Source organism: Gavia stellata, chromosome 21 (assembly GCF_030936135.1).
Source record: "Gavia stellata isolate bGavSte3 chromosome 21, bGavSte3.hap2, whole genome shotgun sequence".
NCBI lineage: Eukaryota > Metazoa > Chordata > Aves > Gaviiformes > Gaviidae > Gavia > Gavia stellata.
The window spans coordinates 14978854-15003748 of NC_082614.1; the positions used below are offsets into that span (position 1 = coordinate 14978854).

Below are 24895 nucleotides of genomic sequence, written 5' to 3' on the forward strand. Positions count from 1 at the left end.
ACAAGTATTACCTAAACCAGTAAGAAAGTTGGAAAGGGAACACGAGAACTGGGGGACGCCAGCAGAAGAGGCAATGCAGGAGAGCCAGGGGCTCCGAAGCAGAGGTAGGGGTGCCCAGGAGAGCATCAGGTGCCACCATGCAGGGGTAGAGGATGCTCGACACAAGCAGCTTGGGTCTGACAGCTCTGCCTGGCAGGCAGATGCTGCAGCACAGCTGACGTGGGGCTGAGAAAAAGAAAAAACACCAAAACCACTTCTCCAGTAGACGAAAAGGCCATGACAGCCGAAGACTAACCTACGCAAGTTGACGTTACACTGAGGATTAAGCAGGGAGCCAGACACCTAGTTATTCCAGGGTCTTGAGGAGTCCTTGAAAACGGCAAGCCTTGGCGAACGCAGCCGTTTCTTCCCCTGAGAGAAATGGTGTGATAAAGTGGCCTGCCCCAACTCACTCAGCCTCACCCTGCTTGTGGAGGAAGCTTCGAAAATTGAATTTATCCACGAAAAGACCAAGGAGCAGCACAAGCCTCTGGGCCAAGCATGACCTGCGGACAAGCCACACAGGGACAGCAGCAGGGTCAGAGCAGCTTCTACACCTGCAGCTGCAGCCAATCTTCCTCACTGCTGGGGGGGGCAGCCGGAGCACAGGGACCAGGTCCCTGAGACCCCCTTTTCTGTTTTGCGTTGTCCCAGCTGGGAAGGGTTCAGGGATCCTTCCGTGTGAGCACAGCTTCGTAGCAAAGTAACTTACGTGCCAGAAAACTCCAGGACCAAGTTTAAATGTGAGCCAGCGAGCGCAGGGGGTGGGAGAGGAAAGGGAGGTATTAGAGGCAAAATACCAACGAAAAGGATTTTTTGAAAGCCTCTGGAGGACAGACAGATTTTTTTTCTGTAAGGGAAAGCCCCTATAGTTTACAGCAGCTGCAGACCAGTGTAATCCTCTGCAGATTACAGAAACTATTGACCTAATAATCCTGCTTGGTATTGCAAAAAAAGGCTAGGAGTGTGAAAGGTCAGGGTATGCTCCCAAGCGACCTGGCCCACTCATTCCTGCACAGGGTGGGGTGCCTGTCTTCAGCGTGGGATGAAATTAGATTCAGGGGGCAAATTAAGGAACTTTAGCTTTGGATGCAGGACCCAGCCTGCTGAAGGTGAGGACTCAGAATGAGTACACAAGGGAAACCTTAAAATATTCCAAGATTAACTGGACATCAGTAACAGTTCGTCAACTCTCCCACTTGTGGGGGTTTTTGGGGTTGTTGTTTCTTTTTGCTTTTGTGGTTTTTCTTTTTAAGTTAACATGGCTGGTTTGTTTGCGATCGAGGAAGTGAAGTCATGCCACGGTGGTGTGTAGAGGTTTGGGTCTCAGAGGAAGAGCAGGAGGGGGAAAGGTTTTGCACAAACAGCACATGAGAAAGAAAATAAAGCAATCTTTTTCAGCGCTTTTTTATACCCTTTAAAGAGAATCAAAACCTGTCTCTTCTAGCTCTGCCTCAACCTGCAGAGACGATTAAGTCAACTTCTAGAAATATCATCAACTCCTATATTCACATTACGTGATGAAACAAATGAGTCTGAGCCCTGGGTTTTATCTACATCCCTGCTCTGGCATCGCTGCAAGACAAGGCACTTTGTGCATCCATTTTTCATGGCTATAAGACCTTCTCCACAGCTAGCAGGTCCCGATTCATCCTGTCCTGTTACTGCGTCTTAACTGTCTGCTATCAGAGGTTGGTGGCCCAGGTCATTGCAAGCGCTCTGGTTTAATTTTTAAAACAATTTGCTCAATCAAACGAGCTCTACTCTGGCCATTACATGCGAACTCATTAGTGTTCACCTTCTGATGAAGCAAATTTTCCGTATCTGAGAAAGGCCATCTGATACCATCTACAAGCCTTTATACAATCAAACATTTTCCAGCTGAATTAAAAAACCTGCAGTACATTACAGTCACTCAGCAGAATATCAAGCATGAATATTTAAGTAATTCCTTATTTGTTGGCACAAGAAAATCATTCTTCAAAGAGAATACCAGAAGAGGCCACAGAAGGTATCCGCATGCCACAGGACTGTAAAGGAAGTCTTTCTGAGAGCAATTCAGAGGGGAGGAGATGGGGACTCCCCGTCCTGCTCTTCTGCAAAAGAAGAGAGAAATCTTGCAAAAAAAAAAAAACCCAGCAAATGGGGCAGAGAGGCCACTGCCATCACCTACACAGCATCGCTTGTCTGATTAGGGCTCTTGGACATATGAAGTGGGCCACCTTCTGAAGAACTGGGAACAAGGCGTAAAGAGGAAATACTTAAACACTTGCAGACTACAAGTATTTCATTATATTTCGAACCCCTTCAAGTGAGTCGTATTTGCCAACTCAAAAGGAATCTGTCGGCTTCGCACTCCAACTGGCAAGGACCGGAGGGGACAGAGGCCAACACATGCCCCGAGGACTGCCCAGCGTGGGACGAAGGAAGAGCGTCTGCTCCTCCATGAGCTCCCGCAGAGAAGGCGGCAGGCAGTGTTTTGGAGAGGTCCGTTCTACTTTTTCCTCTGCTGGGATCAGACAGTGATGTGCTTATACCCACTGCCACCGTGACTTGCTCAGAGGTGGTCTTGCCACGGTGAGCTGTCCTAAATATTGCCCCCCACCATCTTTTTCTTCTCTACCTCCAAATTATTTCTGAAGGCATCAGATGTGACAGCAGAAGTAATGAGTGTATTGCCTTAAACTGTCAGATCACACCTAGCAAGTGCCTCTCATCAAATCTGGATGCAGCTGCAAATACTTAAACCTCTAACACTGTCCAAGCCTCAAAGCTAAGCAGTATCAGAAAAAAGATGTCTTCTTTCCCAGTCCCCTATTTCAATCCCTAGTCTAATGATCTCAAATACCACACCTGTTCAAGGTTTATATGCAGCTCACAGGGTACTTCCACCTTCTACAGATCTGAGTTTTTATTTATATGAAAATGCTTCTAGCTTTTGAAAGGACCAAGTTAACCTTCTCTGTGTAACACAAAGGCTGCAGACAGTTCAAAGTTATGGCTGCAGGGAATCAGCCCTCTTCATCTCGGAGACATTGGTTAGATAGCATCTCAAAGCCATGCTCTCTCCCTCAATACATGTCTAGCTGACGTTGATGAGCTCTGTTGTGGCAGAGGCTAAGATCCTAAATCCTGGAGTGCTAAGGCACAGATGATCTTTAAAAACATAAGGTATTTTTTTAAAACAGCTGCCACTTCTGCAGAAAGCCACGTGATTTCCTCTATCGTATCACTTTTTCTCATTTCACGTTGGCTAATGAAGAGTTCAGACCTGATGAACAACCACATATCCTTTAAAGTAAGATGAGTTTATTCAGTGACAGGCTGTTCAGGAAGCAGGACTCCAAAACCTTTATTAAAGAAAAGCAAAGAAAACAGGATGCTAAATCACCCGTGCCAGGACAGAAGAGGAATTAAAAATGGGAAGGCTCATTAGCTCATCCAGTTTGTTTCCAAATAGTCCAGGCCAGGGTTGTTCTTTACCTACGCTAGCTCTGTCCAGCCCAGTTAACAACTGTCCCAAATGATTTGGGATACATCATTTCCCATCAGAAGTTATGCGATACTTAACAGAAGAATCAACTTAAGTCTTTAGCTAGTCCTCTTTGCTTTCTTCATCGCTGCTGTTGGCACTCAGCTTCGCTGCATTTTAAACCTCCCGCTAACATGCGCCTAACATCTTCCAAATCATGAGTTGCGTACGCTCGTCCCTTCACGCATAGCAACAACTCACTTAGTTCACCTCCCCAGCTGCTTGCTGCCTTCCACTCAAGACACAGTCACACCAACAGCTGCCATACACAAACACGAGTGTGCAAACTTGCAGCTAGCTACACCGCGGTGTCTGTCCACATGTGCGATGCCTCTGGGGACGGAGGGGAAGCTCACCCCTCACTTCAGTGTGTGCAGATAAGCAGCAACCGCAGAGCAGACAACCTACCGTGAACCCACGCCCCACGGAGCTTGTTTGCACAGTTGTAGGCTCAGATTCTTGCAGACGGTTTGCGTCTACATTAGGAGCATTTGGACAACATGTAATTGAACACTGTTGGTTTTTCTACATAATTCAATCCCTCTGGAGCCTCACAACATATTTCTCATTGCACTTGGATTAGAAACTTCTTTTGCCTCCAAGAAGGCAGCTATGGACCTTAGTTTCGCCTGCTTCTGTTGATGCTCATGTTTCAGAGACCGTTCCTTCTGACTTGCAGCCCTTCTGGATCCTGGTTTCTGGAGGAACATTCCTCCATCCTTCAAAGCTTAGTTCTAGCCCAGTAGTGAACATCACAAACACAGAAGCTTGTTGTTTTGTTTAATATTAAATATAGTACATTTTGTTAACATGCTTCAGCTTCCAAGACTGAGAGATCACAGGCAAGAGCTGTCCCAGGATAAGCCTCTTGGGATGAATCCCCTCCCAAACATTTTAACGATGAACAGAAGCAAAGGAATTTATCTGACATGATCTATAATAAGATTTCAATATAACATTCAGCCTACAGCATTTCTAAATATGGCCAAAGATCACTGAAGTTATTTGGCATTATTTCATCTTACAAGGATTTTCTTTCACTTATTCTGCTGTGTTTGCATACACGGGATTCCACATCCATCACGGAGCAAGGTCGTCTATTGTTCAGGGGGCTCTGACTGAGGTAAAATAGGTCTCAGGACCAAGGCTGGCAGGTGCAGAATTTGGATTATTTTTTATGTATTTATTAAAAAAAAAAAACCTTTTGACATCTACTCACAGCCTGTAGATATAGGAAAAAATTAAAGCGACATCCTTAAATCAAGGGCTGAAGCAATTCTGAAACCTGATGCGCTTGTTCCCCTTCAATCCCCACCTCTTCTCGACACACACCATTGCATCCATTAGGATATTTGAGGTCAGGAACCATCTCAGTCTTCTGCAAAGCACTACAGATCAAAACACCTCACCACTGACTGGCACTCCTTCTTCTCTTTCCTCTTCCCAAAGATCAGACAAATCCCCAGGGGAGGGAAAAATGGAAGAGCAACTGAAGACAAAGCCAGGAAGACACAGCCCAAGTTCGTTACTCAAAGTGCCATCTCAGTGCTAAAGAGATTCTTCTCAGAAGTCTGAGGTTGCACCTTCTCCAACATAACGTGAGAAGAAAGTGCCAGTTGTGAGAGTCCAAATTCTGCTGTTACGCAGGTAATAAAGCCTGCTCTGCTATTTTCGCTCCAATTTTTAGCTAGGTCCTGCAGCCCAGTTAGCACCATTTTTTAAGCCAAGACAAAACGTGCAGAATGCCCATGACCACTCTCACATTAGCAAGGACTCTGCCCTTGGTGTCAGTATAGGAGATCTCTTTAGAAATACAAGTGTCATTTGCAGCAGGATTTTTGCATGAAGCAAACGCTGCCCCGTAAGACAAATTAAATACACTTACCATGACGGTGCAGTCCTCAGAGCCACTGGCGATGACCTGGTCATTATGAGGACACCAGTCTATGTCCAGCACCGGTCCTGTGTGGCCGCACACTGTTGGGTAGGACTTGTCAATTCTGCCTGTCTGAAGGGGGAAAACAAGGAAGAGAGCTGTAATACACAGACAGCATAGAGCACATCTCAGAGTGGAGGAAGATGCTTCCTAACTCTCCATTAACTCTTTCGGTATTCACAGTTCCATGAAAAGTGAATCATCTCACGTAACGGTAGAGGAAATGAACCAGCAACTCTTCTCCAGCACCAACTAGCTGGAAACTCCAGATGGTGCGAGACAAGGGTTCAGAGGCTCAGCACAGGAGGCCTTTGCTCCCCCTCGGATGCAGGGATGCTTTGCTGCCTGTATCTCAGCATTTGCTGCGATGCCGTCCCTTTGTCCGTCCCCGATCGTTCGGGAAGAGGGCTCTGCCTGCCTGGTGAAGCTCTGTTTTTGTCTGTGCTTCACAACGGTGGTCAGCAACAGCTAAAGATAACCAAGCTAAAATTTTAATTGAAGAGTGTTGCTGGTCACTGAATTTACCAAGTCTGCTTGTTTTCATCATGGAACTATTTTGCTTAGATGGAAAGTTTTTAGGACACAGTTGTGCAGAGCACAATACTGTTTTCCAGGAATAAATACTGCTGATACAGACTGCCACAGCCACCCACCCCTGATCCCTACCTGCCTCTCTACAGCCAGAGGATGAAGGCCACCAGCATGTTGCCAAAGTTGAGCTCACTACCAAGATAAAATTCCCAAGGAAACAAGCTAATGAGATGTTCCCATTTGAATTGAGACAAACCTAGTGATGCCAAGGCAGCTGTTGCAGAGACACCAACTTTGTCAACTGGGTCTACATCTTGCTGATGGAGCCCCTTAATATCCCGAAACATCTGACCCCCCCCAAACTGCTGATGCACCTAATACCCCAGCTTCCTCCGTGTGAAAGGAAATAAAATAATCACTCTAGATCATCATCATTATCTCTCTTGGTCGAGTCTTGCACACAGAGGAAGGAATATTTAAAATATCGAAGACACATGGCAGTAGCGGCAGGGTGAGCAGGAAACTCCTGCACTTCAGGGCCAGAATCCAGCTCCTGCTCCGAGGGGTTTTGTTTCCAGGGAATGCTGCGATGGCCTTTTTATGAGTGATGGGAGAAGAGAGGCAGGAGGGAGAGGTCTGGGACAGGGTCGTCGTCTTTTGTGTTTAAACATGCAGAAGAAATGGTTGGCATTTCACTTCTGCCATTTGGTGATGGCATTCCCCAACCTTGGCGGTTACATCTTTTAATATATGCCTCCTACCCATCCCCATGCGGAAGGCTGCTCCTATTCAACGCTGTCTTACGTACAAAGGATCAGAATAATGCTGGATACTGGCTTTTAAAGACTACTGACCTGAAGACCTCTGCTAGCAACAAAACAAGATATAGATGCAAAAAGACTAAGTTACAGAAACAAAACAACCACTATTTCCCAAATGGCCAAATTTAGGTTTCAAAAAAAGACTGTCTCAGTGATTCAAATGCTTTTGAAATTACTAAAAGTGCAAGTGTTGTAGATGAAAAGCCATAAAGCAGACATTCAAAAATTAAAGTCTGTGTAATCCCTCTTGGATGCCATAATGTGAAATAGGATTTAAAAAATTAATACATCCAAGTGACATGTATAGTCCATCCATTTTAATTTATCTAATTAAAATGAACCATGCAGAGCATATGCGCACGAACATATTTCAGAAGTCACATTACAGGCTAAATACAAATATAGACTTAAATCAAAAGAAAAAATACGACTAATACTGAGAGACGTCAGTGACTACCTGTTCTTGCTCCTAGGCAGGACTCAGAGTAATCCTCTAAGAGGAGCCTATGGTAATTATTTGCAGGCTGCACAAGTGCTTGTCAGTTTAGTTTAGAGTTTTTACAGTAATTTATTACTGGAGGGAAGAAAAAAAAAAGTCAATTTGAACAAATTAAACCACAAACTTCACCTTTCAGTTTTGATCACGATGAACCTGAACAGCACGAGCAGCAGCAGCCAACTGCCTGTGACAGCCAGCTGACCGCAGGGACCAGGCAACCCCACCGCCTGCTTTTGATCACCTAAAACGGGGCTCATTTTTCAAACCAGCTATCTCGTACTTCCATTAGCTCACTAAACGGCAGTGCTCCGAAGGCAGCAAGATGACAGAGGCTCTGTGTGAGCCTGCGACAAGAGGGAGCTCCCGATGCCCGAAAGCAGAAGGGGCCAGCACAGCCACCGGCTTCCAGCTCCCACGGAGGAGCGAGTCCCCTTTCCTCGGCAGGGCAAGCAGCAAGCTACAGCAAAGCTCAGTCTTGGCACCAAGCTAAGGAACTTGAGATGGATGCACTGGCACGGCTGTTTTGGACAAGGACGGCAAACATTTCTCGGGTCAGAGCCATCTGGATCAAGAAGAAATTGCAGATGCACAAAGGGGAAGTTCAACCAAGTTGAGCAGAAATATCTTTGCACCATGTTACAGGTGAACAGCAGCTTATCTGCACCATTTGTAAAATACACCCCTTTCCTGCCTGGATGTTGACAGTGACACATGAAAAAAATTACTAACAAGGGAACAGACAGAGTAAGGATGGGGAAAATGAGACGTTATTCAGAAGCAGTGTGGGAGATGTAATAACTTCAAGCAACCTCAAGCATATTTATTCACAAAAACGTACAAAACCGAGCAAGCAGAGTACAAACAAGAGAAGGAGATGTCACGCTGCCTGCAAACACAACAGCTCCCCAGGGTCTGGCAGAGGAAGACAACGCCAGGGGAGATGCACAGCCCTGCAGCATCAATTTCTGCACTTGGGCACAGCACTACTGCACTAGAGGACCAGCTCAGCTGCTCACCAGGGTCCACAAATAGTGTCAAAACAGCAAAATGAGAATAAATAAGGATGTAAATGGACAGAAGGGCTTACTGGCCAAAAAGGCTGCCGTGCTGCTCAAAGCTGCAGTTTGGCTAGCAGAAGCCGAACGACTTTCAGAGAAGCTACTGACTTGCGGTCAGAAACACAAAACCATCTTCACAGCGCAGAGGAAGCTACGGTGCTTTCCTGAACACATAACAAAAAGCAAGAGCTCTCCTCAGCAATGCTTCTAAATGCACTTCATCTGCTCCACTTTAAAAAAAGAAAAAAAAAGAAAACACTTTTATTAGAAAGCGTGACCCTTCAAAGGGGAATGGGAGGGGCTGTCAGTAACTCATGTCACCGCCCCAGGACCACAACCAGCAAGGTGAGAAATGGGCAGTTTTTAACTCAGATGTGTTACTTTACCACCTCTCTAAGCCAGTTTTGCAAATACTATCTGTGCAGGCTACACCGTAGGCTTCCTCCTCCCAGCAGCATTCCCCTCTCCGGAGCAGAAGACCCCTATCCCTGGCATCCTGCAGGACTAGCTGTGCACACAGAGCTTTAAAAACAGTATTTGGGGGGGCTTTGCCAAATGAAGGACCAGGAAGCCTGTAGTAGGGTATTAAAAAAAAACCAAACACCAGCCTGTAAAATTACCAGATTCAATGCTTCTAAACACAATTCCTTTTAAAAGAGATGCCTCTCCTACAAGAACACCACGAGGCTTGCAGCTCCGCTGCCAGATGGGTGCATTTTCGTGCTACCGTAATGCTCGCAGGTTTGGGGATTTATTTATTTATTTTTAAAATGTAATCTTTTAATTAGTTAAGGATTTAAAATAAATCTCAAGTGCTGATACACAGCTTAAAATTAACTCGGTACGACTTCAAGAAATTAAACCCTTCTCATAATCCATTAGGACTCTGGTTGAGCAACACATCACAGTAACAAGTTTTGAAATTCAGAGTTGTGTTTTACAAAAAGTTAGCCAAAAAGGTGAATTTGAGGATTAGTACTAACACACTGGATGGCACTGACTAGAAGCACACTCAATATTCAGGTCCTTCAACAGGTGGTAAGCTGACTTTACCAAATTAATGCATTTAGTGCCTTCATGTATCCCAGGTCAGAAAAAAGTGACAGACGAGAAGGAAAAAAAAATTGTTATTAAATCCAGAAGGGACAGATAAGCGGCACAGGAAAACGGTTCCTAGAAGTGGTAGTTTTATGAATTAATTTGACTGTCTTACAATGGCTTCTCTGCCAGAAAAGGGCATTTGGTTGCAGGAAACAGCTCATGGATTATGGTAAAAATATCACGGAGAACAGCTGCTTCTTCCCCCAACCCATGGCTGTGCTCATGAAGATCGCCATTTAAAATAGGGAAGTGGCATCAAATTGCACAAGCAAAAGCAATTCCCCCGCCCTTAGCTTGCAGAAGTTTGAGGAAGGAAATCAGGTCACAACTGCAAAGTTTGAAATACAAACCGACTAGTACCTTTTCTCTGTTTGAGAGGATATTCCTTTTTTCTTAGCTAAATTGTCTGTTTTCCTTACAACAAACTCAGGTTTCACAAAGTCCAGGCAAGTGAAGTTTCTGGCCACCTCCACCTCTGGTTGCAGCAGCTGGTCGTGCAGGAGGCAGTTGGGAGAAAATACTGCAGTAGGGTGTAATGGAAGTGCATTGCTCTCCCGTGACCATGACAAATAGACATTAGTCACCCAGCAAACCAATCAAGGCATCCATAACTAATTTGGAAGATTATGAAGAGTGTTACTCCCAAAAGGTCTACTGTAATGTCATGCAGTAAGAGACTGTAAGGCATTCATAACTATATACTGCTTTCAAACCGGACCACTATAAACATCACTTGTGCCCTCCAAAAATTCCTCAGCAGTGCTCCTGTTCTCATTTTATCACCTTGACAGCTGCAGGGCTGTGACATTACAGTAGACATTACAGGCTGCTATAGAACGGAGACAAAGGTCCTTGTTCCGGAGCGCCCAGACCTAAATGGATGCACAAAGAGGAGGGAAAAAAATGGCGGTGACAGACAGGAATCCTGCACAAAGCCAACCCTGCCCGAGCAGTGAGAGCAGGGCTTTTAAAACCACGGCACTGGGCGGCCCCAGCAGCTGTGGCACCCCCGCTGGAAGCCCAGTCTGGAGGGTTCAGGCGTGTGGGCAGGCGGGTGGAGCAGGCAGCAATGGCGAGGCTGGTCTCGCTGCTGGGAGAGGAGCTGCAGCAGCTGAGGGACTTCATGGTTTGCAGCTGACCAGAGAACGTAGAGGTAAGAGCTGGTTGCGACTGCAGGATGCTTTACACTGGAAAAGGGCCTGTTTATCTGCAAAATCCTTCACGAAATTAGTTGCAACAATCAGCTACTCACATTCTGGCTTTAAAAAAAGGAAAAAACCAACACAAACAACCCCCCAAAATCCAACCCGAACGGCTAACTCCTGTCACTCAGAGCTGGGTGCGTAGCACAGCTCCAGCGTTTCAGCTAACGTTTCTAAAGAAAAGCTCTGAACATACTTCAAAATTACATTTCAGCCTCAGCTGACTTTTAGCTGAGGAAGCCCTTCGGGCAGAAGATGCAGAGATGCAAAACAAAGAGACCTGTTGCCCAGAAATTACATTACAACTAACAAGATCTGGAGTTCCATCCCCAAAGTATGATTTCTGAAGCAGTTAATTCCCGCATTAGTAAAAGAAGCATACTACCTTTCCAACCACAGGAAAACTAATCTGTGTCCTAAAAGTTCAGGGTTCTGGGATGAAGTGGTAAAGCCCCGCTGCAATTCAGGGGGCGATGAAAGACGAGAACCCATCCAGAGAGCACAGAGCTGCTGAGCGAGGAGGCAGTGCCCAGAAAGGATCCACGGGGACAAACAGCCTCACGTCAAACACGCTCATCCCCAAGAGCTGGGAATAGATCATCCGGGACTCCAACATCAGTCACGGCGAAATAAAATGGGACCAGTAAAAATGCAGACAGTGAAGGAGGAGATGGAAGAAAGTCTGGACAGATCCCAGGGAAGAGGCCATTCTATTCCAACCATTTCTGCTGAATTAATTTTGTCCCTGGACTTCCAAGATTTCAGTTTAGCTGGAAGTTTTAAACAGCGCTGTCGAAGTGCAACAATCGCTCTTTCATGCCTGCTTGCAGACAAAACTATCAAGCACAACTTCTATTTTCATTATTTGACAAGGCCTTAAAACTGCAGCAGTATTTGTGCAAACCATTGGTTGGCCGTAAGACAGGGGAGAGCATTTGCTGCTTGCTTTCCTAGAGAAATGAGATTTATTAGCCACACTGCCTGCCCTCTCTTCCCTAGTACACTAGAACCTGATGAGCCATTGCAATCAAGCTGACAGTGATAAATAACTCAACTTTTTTTTTTTTAAAATCAGCTTTAGAGAAAAATCCAAGGTGAAATAAAAGAAAGAAATCCAAATTAGTGCCCCACTAGGGGAGGTTCAGTTATAACTCAAGCCCACATCCCTCCCGAGCAGCTAGTGAGGCACCCATGGGAGGTGCGCACATGCTGATGGGTCAAGAGAGAAAGGATGCGTAAGGGAGCAGGGGAACATCTGCTCCATGCAGAGTGGATGTAGGAAAAATCTGCAAGAAACCAGGTTTTAGCAGTTCCACTGGTCACAAGATAACTTAGATCTTTAAAAACCACCAATGTCTTGCCTTTTTATTCAGTTGTTGCAGAGCGGTCTTGAATTTTAATCTCCTCCACCCAACATTCAAAACTGCTTGGAGCTGCATGGAAGTCTGACCAAAATTTAGGGGGAAATATCCCTTCATAGTCTTCAACCTTGCAAACTTCTCTCACAGGGACCTTGCTACGAAAAAGACCTACAGCACTAGTACTGACAAGGCCTCCGCAACAACCAAGGCAAGATGACAGCAACTCATTTTAATTCGCATCCTTCCATCCACGCTCCACCTAAAATTGCTGGAAGGGCTCAATGATGCCATCACAGCAGTACCTCCTGATTTTATTTTACACACAATTCAGAAAAAGATGGGTTTTCTTTCTCCCCCAGTCCTTCCTGGAGGAATGAGGATCTGGAACAGCTGATTAACAACTTACATATGCCATGGTTGAACACGAAGGCATGTCACTTGCAGAACAACATATTCCTCCAAGAAGATCATTCCTGAGGTGTGCACTCACCCACCCACACGCTAATTGCCTCTCAGGGCATCCATCTCATCACAGCTTCTATAGGAATGCCGCCTATGTAAAGGGAGTGCAATATGAAGTCAGGCACACAAATGGAAAATCTAATAAAAGGTATATCCAAAGGGGACTGAATAAGCCTCTTCTAAAGGCCTTACATAACATGATTGTCAGCTGAAGGCATCTTTCTAGATGAACTGAAACAAAAAGCAACCCTTTGCAGCAGCTTTCTTCTTTGCAGAGACAAACAGCGAAGATTTTTTGAGGAGGGGAAAAAAATAAATAATTGTGTCCAGTTCTGCTGTAATGTAGACCCAGCACCAGAACCACGCACTAAACCCAGGTACTTGCAAGTCACTTTTCCCCAGCACGTCAAGAAACCCACACAATTTTCATCTGGGCTGTAAAACGGGGATCACCCACCAAGCTGGGTGAGTGTATCCCCCCCAACCCCTCTCCTGTGACAGGAGGGGATCTCTGTCCCGTTTCAATTGTCATCCGAAGGGAAATGAGCGCACCCAACACCGCAGAGCGAGGGGCACAGCCCTTCCAAACTGCATCCCAGAGGATAACCTGCAGTCACAGAATCACAGAATGACAGGGGTTGGAAGGGACCTCTGGAGATCATCTAGTCCAACCCCCCCACCAGTCCTGACTTCATTCTGCTGGGAACGACACGCAGAAGCAAAGACGACAAGCCCACCACCCGAACACCAAGCAACCCATCACAGAATCACTACGGTTGGAAAAGACCTGTAAGATCATCAAGTCCAACCATCACCCCAACCCCACCATGCCCACTAAACCATGTCCTGCAGTGCCAAGTCCACACGTTCCTTGAACACCTTCAGTGATGGTGACTCCACCACCAATTCCCTGGGCAGCTTATCGACCCGGTCCGGGCTGAGCCCGGGATGGCTGCAGGGCCAAGGCAGAACCACCGACTCCCAGCCCTTGCACGACACTCCTGTGCGCCGGGAGCCACCGAGGCAGCGGCACGCACCCACCCCACTCACACCGGAGATCTCCGGGAGATGCGAGCAGGAGAACTGCTTCTTCCCTGACGTGCCTGACTCAATTCCCTAACCGCAGGCCCTACCTGCCATGCCGGAGGCCATCTCCGACTAATCCAGCAGCACTCGCCCCCCAGCAAGCGAAGGCCAAGGGACGCACCACTTGATTGAAGAGTTTTATCCCAGGCTTCCCTCCCTGTGCACCTACTGTTTTGCCTGGGATAAGGCTCAAAGAAAATCAGCTCTAAAAGCCTGCAAGCTTCCAGTTGAATGGCAAGGTTCTACACCAGCACTTTGCTCGGTACCAGTCCCCCATAGTCCAGAATAAGCTGGCAAGTTCTCAGTGTTTTGCCCTGGTGCGTACAGTTAATGACGATTAGCTCGACTCTTATCTCCACACCATTAACCGATACAAGTTACAGCTTTTTAAAAGGACGTGGTTCATTCCAAGGAAGGCCATCTCTCTGCAGACCAACCAACCTGTGGGAACTGCAATTTTCAGCGGCTCGGACGGTGGCCGCGGCTCTTGCTGGAGCATGGGAATGGCGAGTTCCTGGCAAAGCCCCTGCACATGTGCATGCAAGGAAACAGGAAGTCCAGACAAAGCGTTTCCACAGCCAGCAAACCCGGTTCGGCTGCCCCGGCCCCGCCGGCTGCTCCGCACCGGGCTCTGCGCGGAGCCCCGGGGGTGGAGGAGGGCTGCAGGGGTGGAGGGAGGCTGCAGCCCCCCGGCTCTCCTCACACCTCCACCCGGGGGCTGCCGGAGGGACCCTCGCCACCGCCCCGCGGGGTCGGGTCGGGGCGGAGGAGCGGCGCGGCTCGGAGCGCGGAGACGGGCCAGGCCGAGGGGCCGCGGCCGCGCGGGGGTTAACGGCCGCGCACTTGCCGCGCGCCGCGCCCCCGCCAATCAGCGCGGCGGCGGCCGCCGGCCCCGAGCGCTGCCATGACCATATAAGGTAAAAAGCCGCGGCCGCCGCAGTGCCGCTGCGGCGGCAGCGGGTGCGCGCGCGCGAGGCGGGGGCGGGAAACGCCGGCGTCCTCCCCCCCCCCCCCCCCCCCGCACACGGGTGCTCGGTGCGGGGTCCCGGGCGCTCGTCCCGCCCCGCCGATCACCCCTGAGGGGAGCCGCCCGCCCGGCAGCAAAAAGCCACCGCCGCAACACAACCCCACAACATTCCTGGAGAAAAAAATAAAAAAGACGCTTAAAATGAGTAAAAACTGCCTTTTCTGTGATGACGGGGGCCGCGGAAGCAGGGTCAGGCCTCAGGAGAAGCCATTCGGAGTGACCCCCGCGGCGCGGGGCAGGTGAGAGGAGGGCCCTTCTCCCGGCAGCCTCCCGAAGGCACCGATGTGCAGCAAGTGTAATTTTACGGCTCAATTTTAAAATCATACCCAACCCATGCTTTAAAAATAGACCTTTTTTTGGTTTTTCTCTCCCCTCCCTGAATATAACAGCGAGGATCATGCTGTGGGAACGCAATGATTACCTCTGCTAAATGCGCTCAAAGAGAAGTCAAAACGTTAGGGTGTTGAAGGAGCAATTTCATCAGCCGAGGCTATAAAAATAAACGAGGAACATGGGAAGGGGTTAGAGCAAAGCCAGCGAGGTGCTGCCCAGCAAAAGAACGCGTCAGGCTGGGGGGGTTTGGGAACAGAGCTCCTCCAGCTTTGCGTGAAACCTTCTCGTACGCGAGTATCGAGGAGCTGCGTAAGGCAAGGCAGGAACATCGCTGAGGGCACAAAGGCAATGCCAAATACAGAGGAGGGCAGGAGGAGTAACCGAATAACCATAAAAACCAAAGACAAGACGGCGCTTAAAAACACGAAGGGCCAGATCGCTCGGAATCAGCAGGAATTTCTGCCAGGGACTGAGAAAACATTGGGAAGTTAAGAGGAAAAAAAAAAGAGGGGTGCGCGTCCTCTGCCATCGGCCTTTGTGCCACGACACGAGCGGAACCGCGTGCTGCGTTGAGCAAGGAACTGCTCATCAAGACGGGTGCCATCCTGCGTGGCTTAGGCAAGAGCAGGCCACGGGGCCCGAAGAGGAGCGCGAACCCGAATACTGGCAAAGAAGGGCTGCTAATAAGACAAGCAAACCAGAGAGCTGTTTAAGGAGGCGAGGGGTTCGGCTGGCTTCGCTTAGCACAACCGAGGCTAAGGGAGCACTCGCCGCCTCTGTTCTGCAATGCCCTCGCCATGTGGGATGCTATATTCGATTCTGGTCACTATTTCTATATATAAACAGGGCAGATCTGCAAATGGAGCTAGGAAAAAAGGACAGGGCTGATGACAGACTGAGGGCATCTTAAGTGTATAGTTAAGAGAAAAGCTTAAGGGTCACAAAATAATGTTACAGAAAGACTTTCATCACAAGAATTTGCTGGTTAAGCACCGGAAAGGGAGATGAGAGCACTGCTCTCCAACAAGGGTGGCAGAAAGATGCTCTGTGGTTTTTTTCCATGCAGTATCAGGGGGCACCAGGAATTTATTTCAGTCCAAGACACTGCTCCTGCTCATTTGTGTGCTTTTATGCCACAGGATTGTAAAAGATTACCAGGAAGGCCTGTCTTTTCAGCCTCCCTCCAAACCTTTGATCCAGCCATTCTCATGGCTGATGGACAGGAACCTAACTTTTTTTTTTTTTTGCAAAGCACACCCCTGGGGTTCTACAAATAAATTCGAAGTAGAAGGGAAAGAAGTAGAGTGTATATTTGGGCTCACTGAAAGATTATTTATTGGAGACTTAGCAGCATTCTGCACAGCAGAGAATGTAAGGGGTGTTTCCCTGCCCAAGGTCAGATGAAGCCCCTCTCCTCTGCACATGAGGTACTAGGGGATAACAAAATCTGGCTGAAGTATAGTAAACCCTAGACACAGCCCTGTGATCTGGGAGAACTGCAGGACAGCTGCAAAGGTGCTTGGAGGAGCTGTTTCCTTACCGAGATTATTCTTGTCTTACACCGGACAGAGAAAGAGTACCTGAAGGGGCTGGCAGCAGCCTCCACCAGCTCAGATGCCCTGGCCACGAGGCCTATGGAAATGCCCTTCTTGGATCCAGCCCACTCCTTTGCATCCATCTGACCCGAGGCTGCAAGGAGTGATGAGGTTCAGGTGCGTTCCTGAATTAAGCGATACTCACAGAGCTCAAAAAGCTGAAGCCTTGACAGTGGAAAAGCCTGACCGCTGCTATCATAAATAAAGAGGCTTCCTTAGGAGTATGATTCTACGTAGAAACTTCTGCCATAAATAAGTGGCTCAGATTAGTCAAGCAAACCACTTATTTACTGTGTTTAATGTACAGGAAGCATCAGGCTGATTACAGAGACATTAAATGGATTCTTACATGGCACTACTGAGCAGCATGTCACAACACAGCAGAGCCTTCACAGCCTTAATGTTATTCATAAACAAGTGCTGAAATGACAACAAAGTGGAGCATGTAATAGCGAGAAAACTTACAAAAAGCACTTACCTTGTGCAAAGGCAGCACCAGGAACGCTCCGCCACCGCTAGCATCTACAATTATTGCAACAAATCGGGGGTTTACTGCGCAAAAGGAGCTATCCCAAGTAACACGGGAAACGCGGATGTCGTCGTAACACTGATCGTTTTTCACCGCTTGGCCAAACACGTGCCGAAATTTGCTCTGTCGTACCACTCGCCTCATTGTGTCTGCAGAGAAGAGGAACGTCAAAAGAAGGAGATCAGTTACAGGTGCAGGGACCTCCTGCTTGCCCAGAAGATGCTTGCCAAGGACCTCCACGGGACCCCTCTCATCTGCACCATCACCCCGCTTCCAGCAACACAGAAATACAGTTTCACTCACTAATCCTGCACCTGGTTTTAGACCCACTAACTTCTCAGCCAGTTTTGCCTTTTCCTTTTTTTAAAAAATAAAGTTTCAGGCTGTCTTCCACCAAACACAACTGAACTGCACTTCCCAGGGTGTTTCACAGAAAGAATTTGCCGCTTAAGCATCAGCTTTCCCATTGTAAATGTATTCTTTTATTGCAGTAAAGGAAGTTCCTAATCCCAAAAGCAGTTTTTAGACAAGTCTCCACATATTTTCAGGGATAAATCTGGTCTCAGATTGAACTTGTTTACTTTCAAGTCAGACAGGGTCCAGAAGATGTAAATAAAAATGCAAGCTCTCAAAATCCGGTGTTCCTGTGAAGTGGTTCCACATGTTCGCTAGCTTCCATTTCTTTCTTCTAACTCCAAAATCTCACTAAAAAATAATAAAATTAGTTTCCTGGGCAGAAAGGAGTAATGGAAACAAGCTAATGACTCAAATTAACTTTGTGTGTCTGTAGCACTTCTTCTCTTGAGAAAAATAATTTTCAAGGCGGCTTGCATTAGAATAGAGAGGAGGGAGACTGGCGTGGAAAATGCCAGCACCCAAGCCCTGGAAGAAGACACGGGCACAACACCAACCCTGGAAGCGAGCGACTGTATTGCCCTCCGTGTATGCAACCTCATGGAGCCCTCGCATCTGTGAAGGACTTTTTCCATCGTACAAGATTTTTCTCCCTTGCTTGCAGGAGAACGAGGAGCCTCCGTATAGCATCTTGCTTTTACATTTGAGAAAAATATTTCTGCCCCAGTCTCTAGGGGAAGCAAAAAAAAAATATTAAAAAAATAAAAAACAAGCAGAGTCCACCTCCTATCTTGCCTCCCAGTAGGTCCCCAAGCACAAGCAGAGGCTGGGAAAAACTGCTCAGCTTCACGGAGCTTCTTGCTCCAGACCCACCAGCCCGACGCTGGCAAGCGAGAGACTCCAAATGCGGCTCCAGCACGTCTCCCTCTGCACAGCCTGTCTACAGCAGAAGCGATAAAAGGTTGTACGCCTGTCTCTAACTGCAAAGGCTTTGCATGAAAGCGTAGCGAAAAAGAGACTTCGGAATGATCGCTGTTTTGTAGTCTTGGAGGTTAAAAAAAAACTTAACAGCAACAAAAAGCTGAATAACTAGAGGAAAGCGCTCATCAGAGCTGGGAAATAAGCAGTCACAGAATATGTCTGAAGAGAAGAAAAATGTTACCATTAACATAAGACAGCCATCAAGTGAAATACTCCAGTTTCCACATAGCTAAGAAAAAAAATAATCAGAGTATTTGTTTTCTACCAGCTCCCCCCAACCATGTCCAGCCGAAGCGTTTGGGAATCGGCACTGGCCATATCTCCAGCGGCTGCTGACACGGTCCCGCTGTGCAAGTGCCGTCAGAGTCACCAGTGCGACGGTAAGAGCAAAGCCCAGACCGAGGGGTCACGGCCCAGCTGGCAAGCGCTACCCCTTCGGGGAAAAGCGTCACCAGCTTCTCTGCAGACACAGATAATAAATGCACCAGCTACGGTGTCATTTTTGCGATGGGCACATCTGTCCCCAGGTGTGGGGTGAAGGCCACCAACCCCTTCCACAGGGGCCAAGCGGATTGCAATGGCTTTCGACCACCCATGACCTGAAGTCTACAAGCTGGTGGCACGGGTGTGAAGGGCTCTGCATTTAATTTCCAGCCACTGCACGTAGGTGGCTCTTCCCCGCAGCGTTCCTCACGGTACCATTTCTATCCTGATGTCCTGTTAAATCTCCCCCAATTAACTCAGTCATTTCAAAGCTACAGAAGTGCCACAAACCACCATTTTATTCAGAACTCACGCAGTTTAGGAGAAAACAGGTGTAGTTTTTAAATGCAAAATTTTGTGAATGATTAGGGTGTTTAAAATGTCCACGTGAAAACAGCTATATATAAATTATTAATGATTACTGTCGTATTATAGATGAACTTAGGCTTCCTCTGTACTTACCATCAGTCAACAGAATTGCGTAAGACGCTTTCTGCCAACTATTTCACTTACAGCACAAACAAAAGGCCTCTTCCACACTGGACACACCCAGTGACACTGAAGCGCAATGGGAAGTCATAAACCGGGAGCTACTCTCCAGCTCCCGCCAGCAGGTAAGAGCACAAAATCCAGACACCGATTTCTCTTTGCACTCATGATGCACAGCAACACTCTGAGAGTTCATGTTCAGCTCTACAGCTGGCTGGAGCAGCTGCAGCTGCTGGGCAGACAGTACCTTTCATGCAATGGGACTATGAAATATTAGGAGCAAACCATTACGCACACAGGACAGATAATTCATCACCTGGCAGTGAAGTGCACCTTTATTGGGGGGGGGGAATACAACTGCTCTGCTCACAGCGCTATGCGGGTTTTTGTTTTGTTTTCGGGGAAAGGAAGAGATTAGGTTATCCAAAATGGATGGGAGAAACTCTGCCAAAGCAGATGGTACGTTGTGCCTTGAGGTGGCGTGCTGCCAGCGCCGGCGGCCAGGCGGGCTCCCCAGGGACGCACACGTGGCTGTCCCCAGCGGGGAGGGTGGCCACGGCTCCGTCCAGGGGTACCAGCCCTGTTTCCTGGGTGGATTCAAAGCACGATCCCAGCGGAGCCCCAGTCCCACTGAACCACGCACAAAGAAAAGGTGTATTTCAACTCAAAGATCCCCGAACGACAAGAAGCACGCCGTACTATCAAGCTGCCTGAGGCCCAATTAAGATACATCATAAAAAAATGCAGTTCCACACCCAGTTACTAATTTATTATGTAGACTCATTCAGAGACCTGTCAGACATTTTCATCCCGAGAGGGCTCCTCCCAGCTGTAAGCTGGTCGAGAGCAGCATCGCCCCCTCCCTCCCTGCCACCTCCATCCCTCGCTGGCACGCGAGGTGACACCAGGCCACCCTGAAGAAGCAGGGATGGTTCTTCTTGCAAAGCCCAATGTGCCGCAACACCGCAGGAAGCTTGCGAACAGCTCAGACCCTTTCCCTTCTGAAAACACACCTCGCAGCTCTTTTTGCGGCAAAACCCTACTCACTCATCTGCCTGGGGTGTCTAACTTGTCTAGGAGGAGGGAAAAGTCCCCAGCTTTGCGCACAGTCAGTTTTCATGACTGTTCCCCCACTGGCAATGTTCCCATCCCACTGTGCATCAAGATTAAAATCTGATGGTTTACAAGGAGGTAAAGCGAAGGCTTAAACTTGCCTTGCTGAGTTAACGCGCAGCAAATTGCCCGGTGTCAACGTATCATACGCCCAGGGGTTTTGCAATTTGTCCGCTTTAATGCTGGGAATGTGGATATGATAGCTAAGAAGAAGGATTATTTGTATAGCTTGGATAATTATATCCTTCCTTCGCTTGATCAATACCAGAACACCACAAAAAAAAATATGCTCAAATATCAGATACTGGGGGATCTGCCACCCCTTCCACTCTGATGGAAGGGAAACACCCTTTGTCCTATGGTGCAATTCCACTACTTTATTTCCCTCGTTTTTATGATTTGATGAAAAGGGTAATTTTTTGGGCTTCTATAAATGACTTTTAAAAAATGCAAAGAGTCAGATGTATCCAAAAATATCCTTATTTGTTCAAGCGGATTTGTTCGAGCACACCTTCGCTGCCCTCTTCCCCACCTACAGCTCATCATCCTTAGCAGGAACTCTCCGATGAACACATGGTGAGCAGCCTCCAAGTCCTCATTTCCATAGCAAAGGGAGTGATTCTTGGCGTTGGATCACAGCCATTTTGATCTGGCTGCTCTCCAAAGAGAAGGTGGGGGGAAATGTGCAGGCTGTAGTTATGAAGAGCAGCGACTGCGGATCTTTCGGCACAGAAAGCGAGCAGGTGAAAAACAAAACCAGGGTGAGCTTGATCCCCAGCACCGAAAAAAGTCATCTCCTCCCTACCCCAGCCTCTGGTTAAAACGTGATGAGCATTCAGTATCCTCGTTTGTCTCTCAGTGCTGCAGTGGAAAGGATCCCCTCCTCCACCATCTGCAAGAAAACCACAGCTGAACTTGGTTGCCACAGGTTCTCTGAGCAGGGCCATGTGCAGGCAGGCTGGAGGCAAGGCCTCCCAGCTGGGCCACTTGTAGGATTATCGATATCCGAGGTGATTCACCCTAAGGAAAGGCTGATTCGGCCCCTATTGTGCATGCGAAGACCTCACCTGCGACCCTTGGGGAGTGACTTTGGAAATACCCGAGTGGGCAAGAAAGCACATCCATGGTCAACGGGGCTGTGCCAGGGATTTAGTCTTAGGAAGCGGACTTGGAGCAAGAGTTTTAAAAAAGGAAGTCTAATTAGATCATTGTCTGCGCTGTTACATCTTAGCTAAGGAGCTGGAACGATCTCCGTACACTTGCTAGACAGGAAATATTTTCTTTTTTTTTGTAAAGTACAAATTTGGAGGATTTAAAACCTCACGACTAGGAGCTGAAAGGAGTTTAAATTTTGCCAGAATTACAGCCCTCAGCAAAATTAAAACAGAAGCGTTAGACACCCTGCAAAGACCACTACAATAGAAGTGCTGACAGATCTACCACCACGCTGATCTCCTGGATCCCGCTCCGCGACGCACGGCATCTTACACGTCCTGCTGGGGACATCGGAAAGAGCCTTCAAAATTCTTCTTTTCCCGCCCCCCCCAAATGTCAAGTGACTTCCAGCTGAATTTTACCAAACATCTAACTTTGTCTCCCACTGTCTGTGCCCGTGCGGCTCAGCGCTGGCCTTCGTGTCCGCATTTAAAAGGACCTTAGAAATGCAGGATGCCGTCAGCCATGCTTGCACAGTGATACTTTTCATTCCATTTCTTTCTGATCTCCCATCACGATGTGTCACAAGAGTTACCATGGGTTTGCCCATTTTCCTGTTTATAAAGGATTTATCTGTCTCAAGAATCCAACAGATGTATTTCTGTGGCTTCGGAGGGTTTTCAGCCTGCTTATGCAAGAGGAAACGCATCCTGCTAGGGAACACTTACAGGAAAACCCCCCACTGATGGCAAAATCCTGCTCAGCCCATGTGATTGTGATCCCTTCTGGAAAGAGACATTTGCAATAAAAAGCTAGTTTAAGTCACAGGCAGCCGGAGGCTACTGTTAAAGGGGGGGGTGTGAGGAGATACAAATCCGCTGGACGGGGAGAACAGCACTTACAAAAGGTTGGTACTTGGGACTGGAAAGGCTCTTCCTTGAGTGGAAAACATCAAGATTAAGTTGTAGCTGTTGATGGTGAGCCCCCACACTCAGAATTAGAGCCTTACTGAAGAGGCTGCATCACTTCAATTGCAGCTTTGGAATAAACGTACAGTCTCAGATAACTATTACGTGAGAAGCAGATAAGGAGGGGGAAAAAAATAAATCAAGATGCACTACGGGCAATGCCACCAGCACCAATTATGAATGATGATGAATACCGGGGGCACCTGCCTCATTTGTTACGGTTGGACAGGGTACTGGGGCCAGCAGGGAGAGGGGACAGTCCCACCAGTGACATGCATTGACTGTGCAAGCCCAAGGTCTTTCCGAACACCTGGGCTGAGCTGCTTGGGCCTCATCTGCAAAAGCGATGAGCACTCAGAGTTGAAACCTCTTTAAAAAAAAAAAAAAGGAAGTATGTTATAATCCTAAGCCAATAATCAGGCCGTGGATGTTTCAACCTGAGGCCTAAGTGCGCCCAGCACAGAGAAAAGACCCTCCCTCACAGCAGGGCTGAGCCACATCTGCAGAGCAGTTGGCCATCACTGAGATAAGCACCACAGAAAAGCCCACAAGGAATCTAGTAATTCACTCTTCAGAGCACTTTGAACATCACATGGTAGATAAGGTACAGAGCCGCATATGGAACCGAGGCTATAAGCATGCAGAGGTTTTAAAGCCATCAAGAGACCACCATCCCATCGCACCTCCTGCTCCACAGAGACAAGGACACCTCCATCCCACCACCGCGGCCATCACTGTGTGCCCAACAGAGCGAGGACTGAGCTAACAGCCGTACCCCACCGCATGTGAAAAAGGGAACAAATACTACCCAGGTTATTTCCTAATCGCTCACTTCTGGCATTTCTTAACTTCAGAGCGCTTGGTTGTGCAACCTCCGTGGGTTCTCTGCAACCCATGCGTGCGCACAGCATGTTGTACTCAAGCGCCAACACACGTACGTGTGCCTGTGGGCATATGCTGCTTTGTGCTTAGTCTAGTTGCACACATATTCCACATAAATACTTTACAGCCTTACCATACTGCACAGGACAGTGTCTTACAAATGTCTCAGAAGACTCACTCATCTAGAAGATAAGTCTGCCAGATCATTAAGGACAGCATTTTGGAGCACCCCTTTGGCAGAGGAAGGGAAGTGAGACACATCCGCGGGGGAAGCAAGCCAGCAAGCGTTTGCTGCCGGCTCCACCAGTTGAGCCATGCAGACAGAAATGGCAGCAAAGACCATCCGTTCCTTGAAACCAAACGAGCATGGGCTGACAAGCCCCAAAGGAGCAAGCGAACCGCCACGGGAGACCAGGGCGATCACATGTCCTACAGTGAGTTCAGGGCCACGACTGGCATTAGACCACAAGAGCAGTAAATTGCCACCATTGTCACGGTGGAGAACCAGGATGCCACCAGCAAGGCTGAAGGAGGACTTCATCTCCCTCTCCAAGTATCAAGGGAATCAATGAACTCCGTCTCATGATATTAAGTCTTGCAATATTTAGGCAAGAGAGGAAGTGGGGAAAAAAAATATCACATGGCCACAAAAATTTCAACTCGCCCTACGACTTCACACGAAACCTCTGGCAGAAAAAAGGAACAGCCATGAATACCTTGATGCAGTTCTCTACTTTTAAACATAATGCTATTCCCTCTATGGTATACCATTTCAAATTAATTCATATTAAGTCCACTGCTGACAGAACTTTTGTTTTCAGATGTTCAGGGTTATTTAAACCACGGGTGAACACTACTACAGATGGTTACAATTCCAAAATACATCATATTTGTGCACAGATTATTTTCAGCCTTTGGTTACTTTAGTCGAGGTTGAGCAAGACCCTGCCATCTGATTTCACTTCATTTTAAAGACAAAAAGCTGGAATATGAACTTAATACTGAAATTTCCAGCTGTTATACCACTGGCGAGATTCTATTTTGGGATGGGAACCTAAACCACAAACTACCAGGGAATTTGATTATATCTCAACTGGGGAGCCCAGCACATTCAAAAATGTAACATAACCCAAACCTTAAAATAAGCTGAAATTGCTATTCTGGACAAAGCGCAAGGTGTTGGTTCTACCCTGTGAAATACTTGATATGATTCTGTTTTTCAGACAATCATACTAAGACCATTATAACATGAAGAACTTTAAGTCAGAAGTGCCTATAACACTTAAATCTTCCAGGCATCATCAAGAAGCACGTGTTATTTCCTAAGCGTTTACCCTGTGCGTGCTCATCTCAAGTGC

The 24895-nt window shown here is 47.6% G+C and overlaps 1 protein-coding gene across 1 annotated transcript in view; it reads right to left on the reverse strand.

Annotated features, from left to right (window-relative positions):
• Positions 1-24895, reverse strand: part of CORO1C (coronin 1C) — a 45783-nt gene that overhangs the window by 10895 nt on the left and 9993 nt on the right. Inside the window, exons 2-3 of the mRNA XM_059827451.1 lie at positions 17062-17261; positions 5457-5579 (exon numbers count right to left, since the gene is read on the reverse strand). Of these exons, the coding sequence (XP_059683434.1) occupies positions 5457-5579; positions 17062-17256 (318 nt within the window). The 5' untranslated portion in view covers positions 17257-17261. The remainder of the gene's footprint in view (positions 1-5456; positions 5580-17061; positions 17262-24895) is intronic.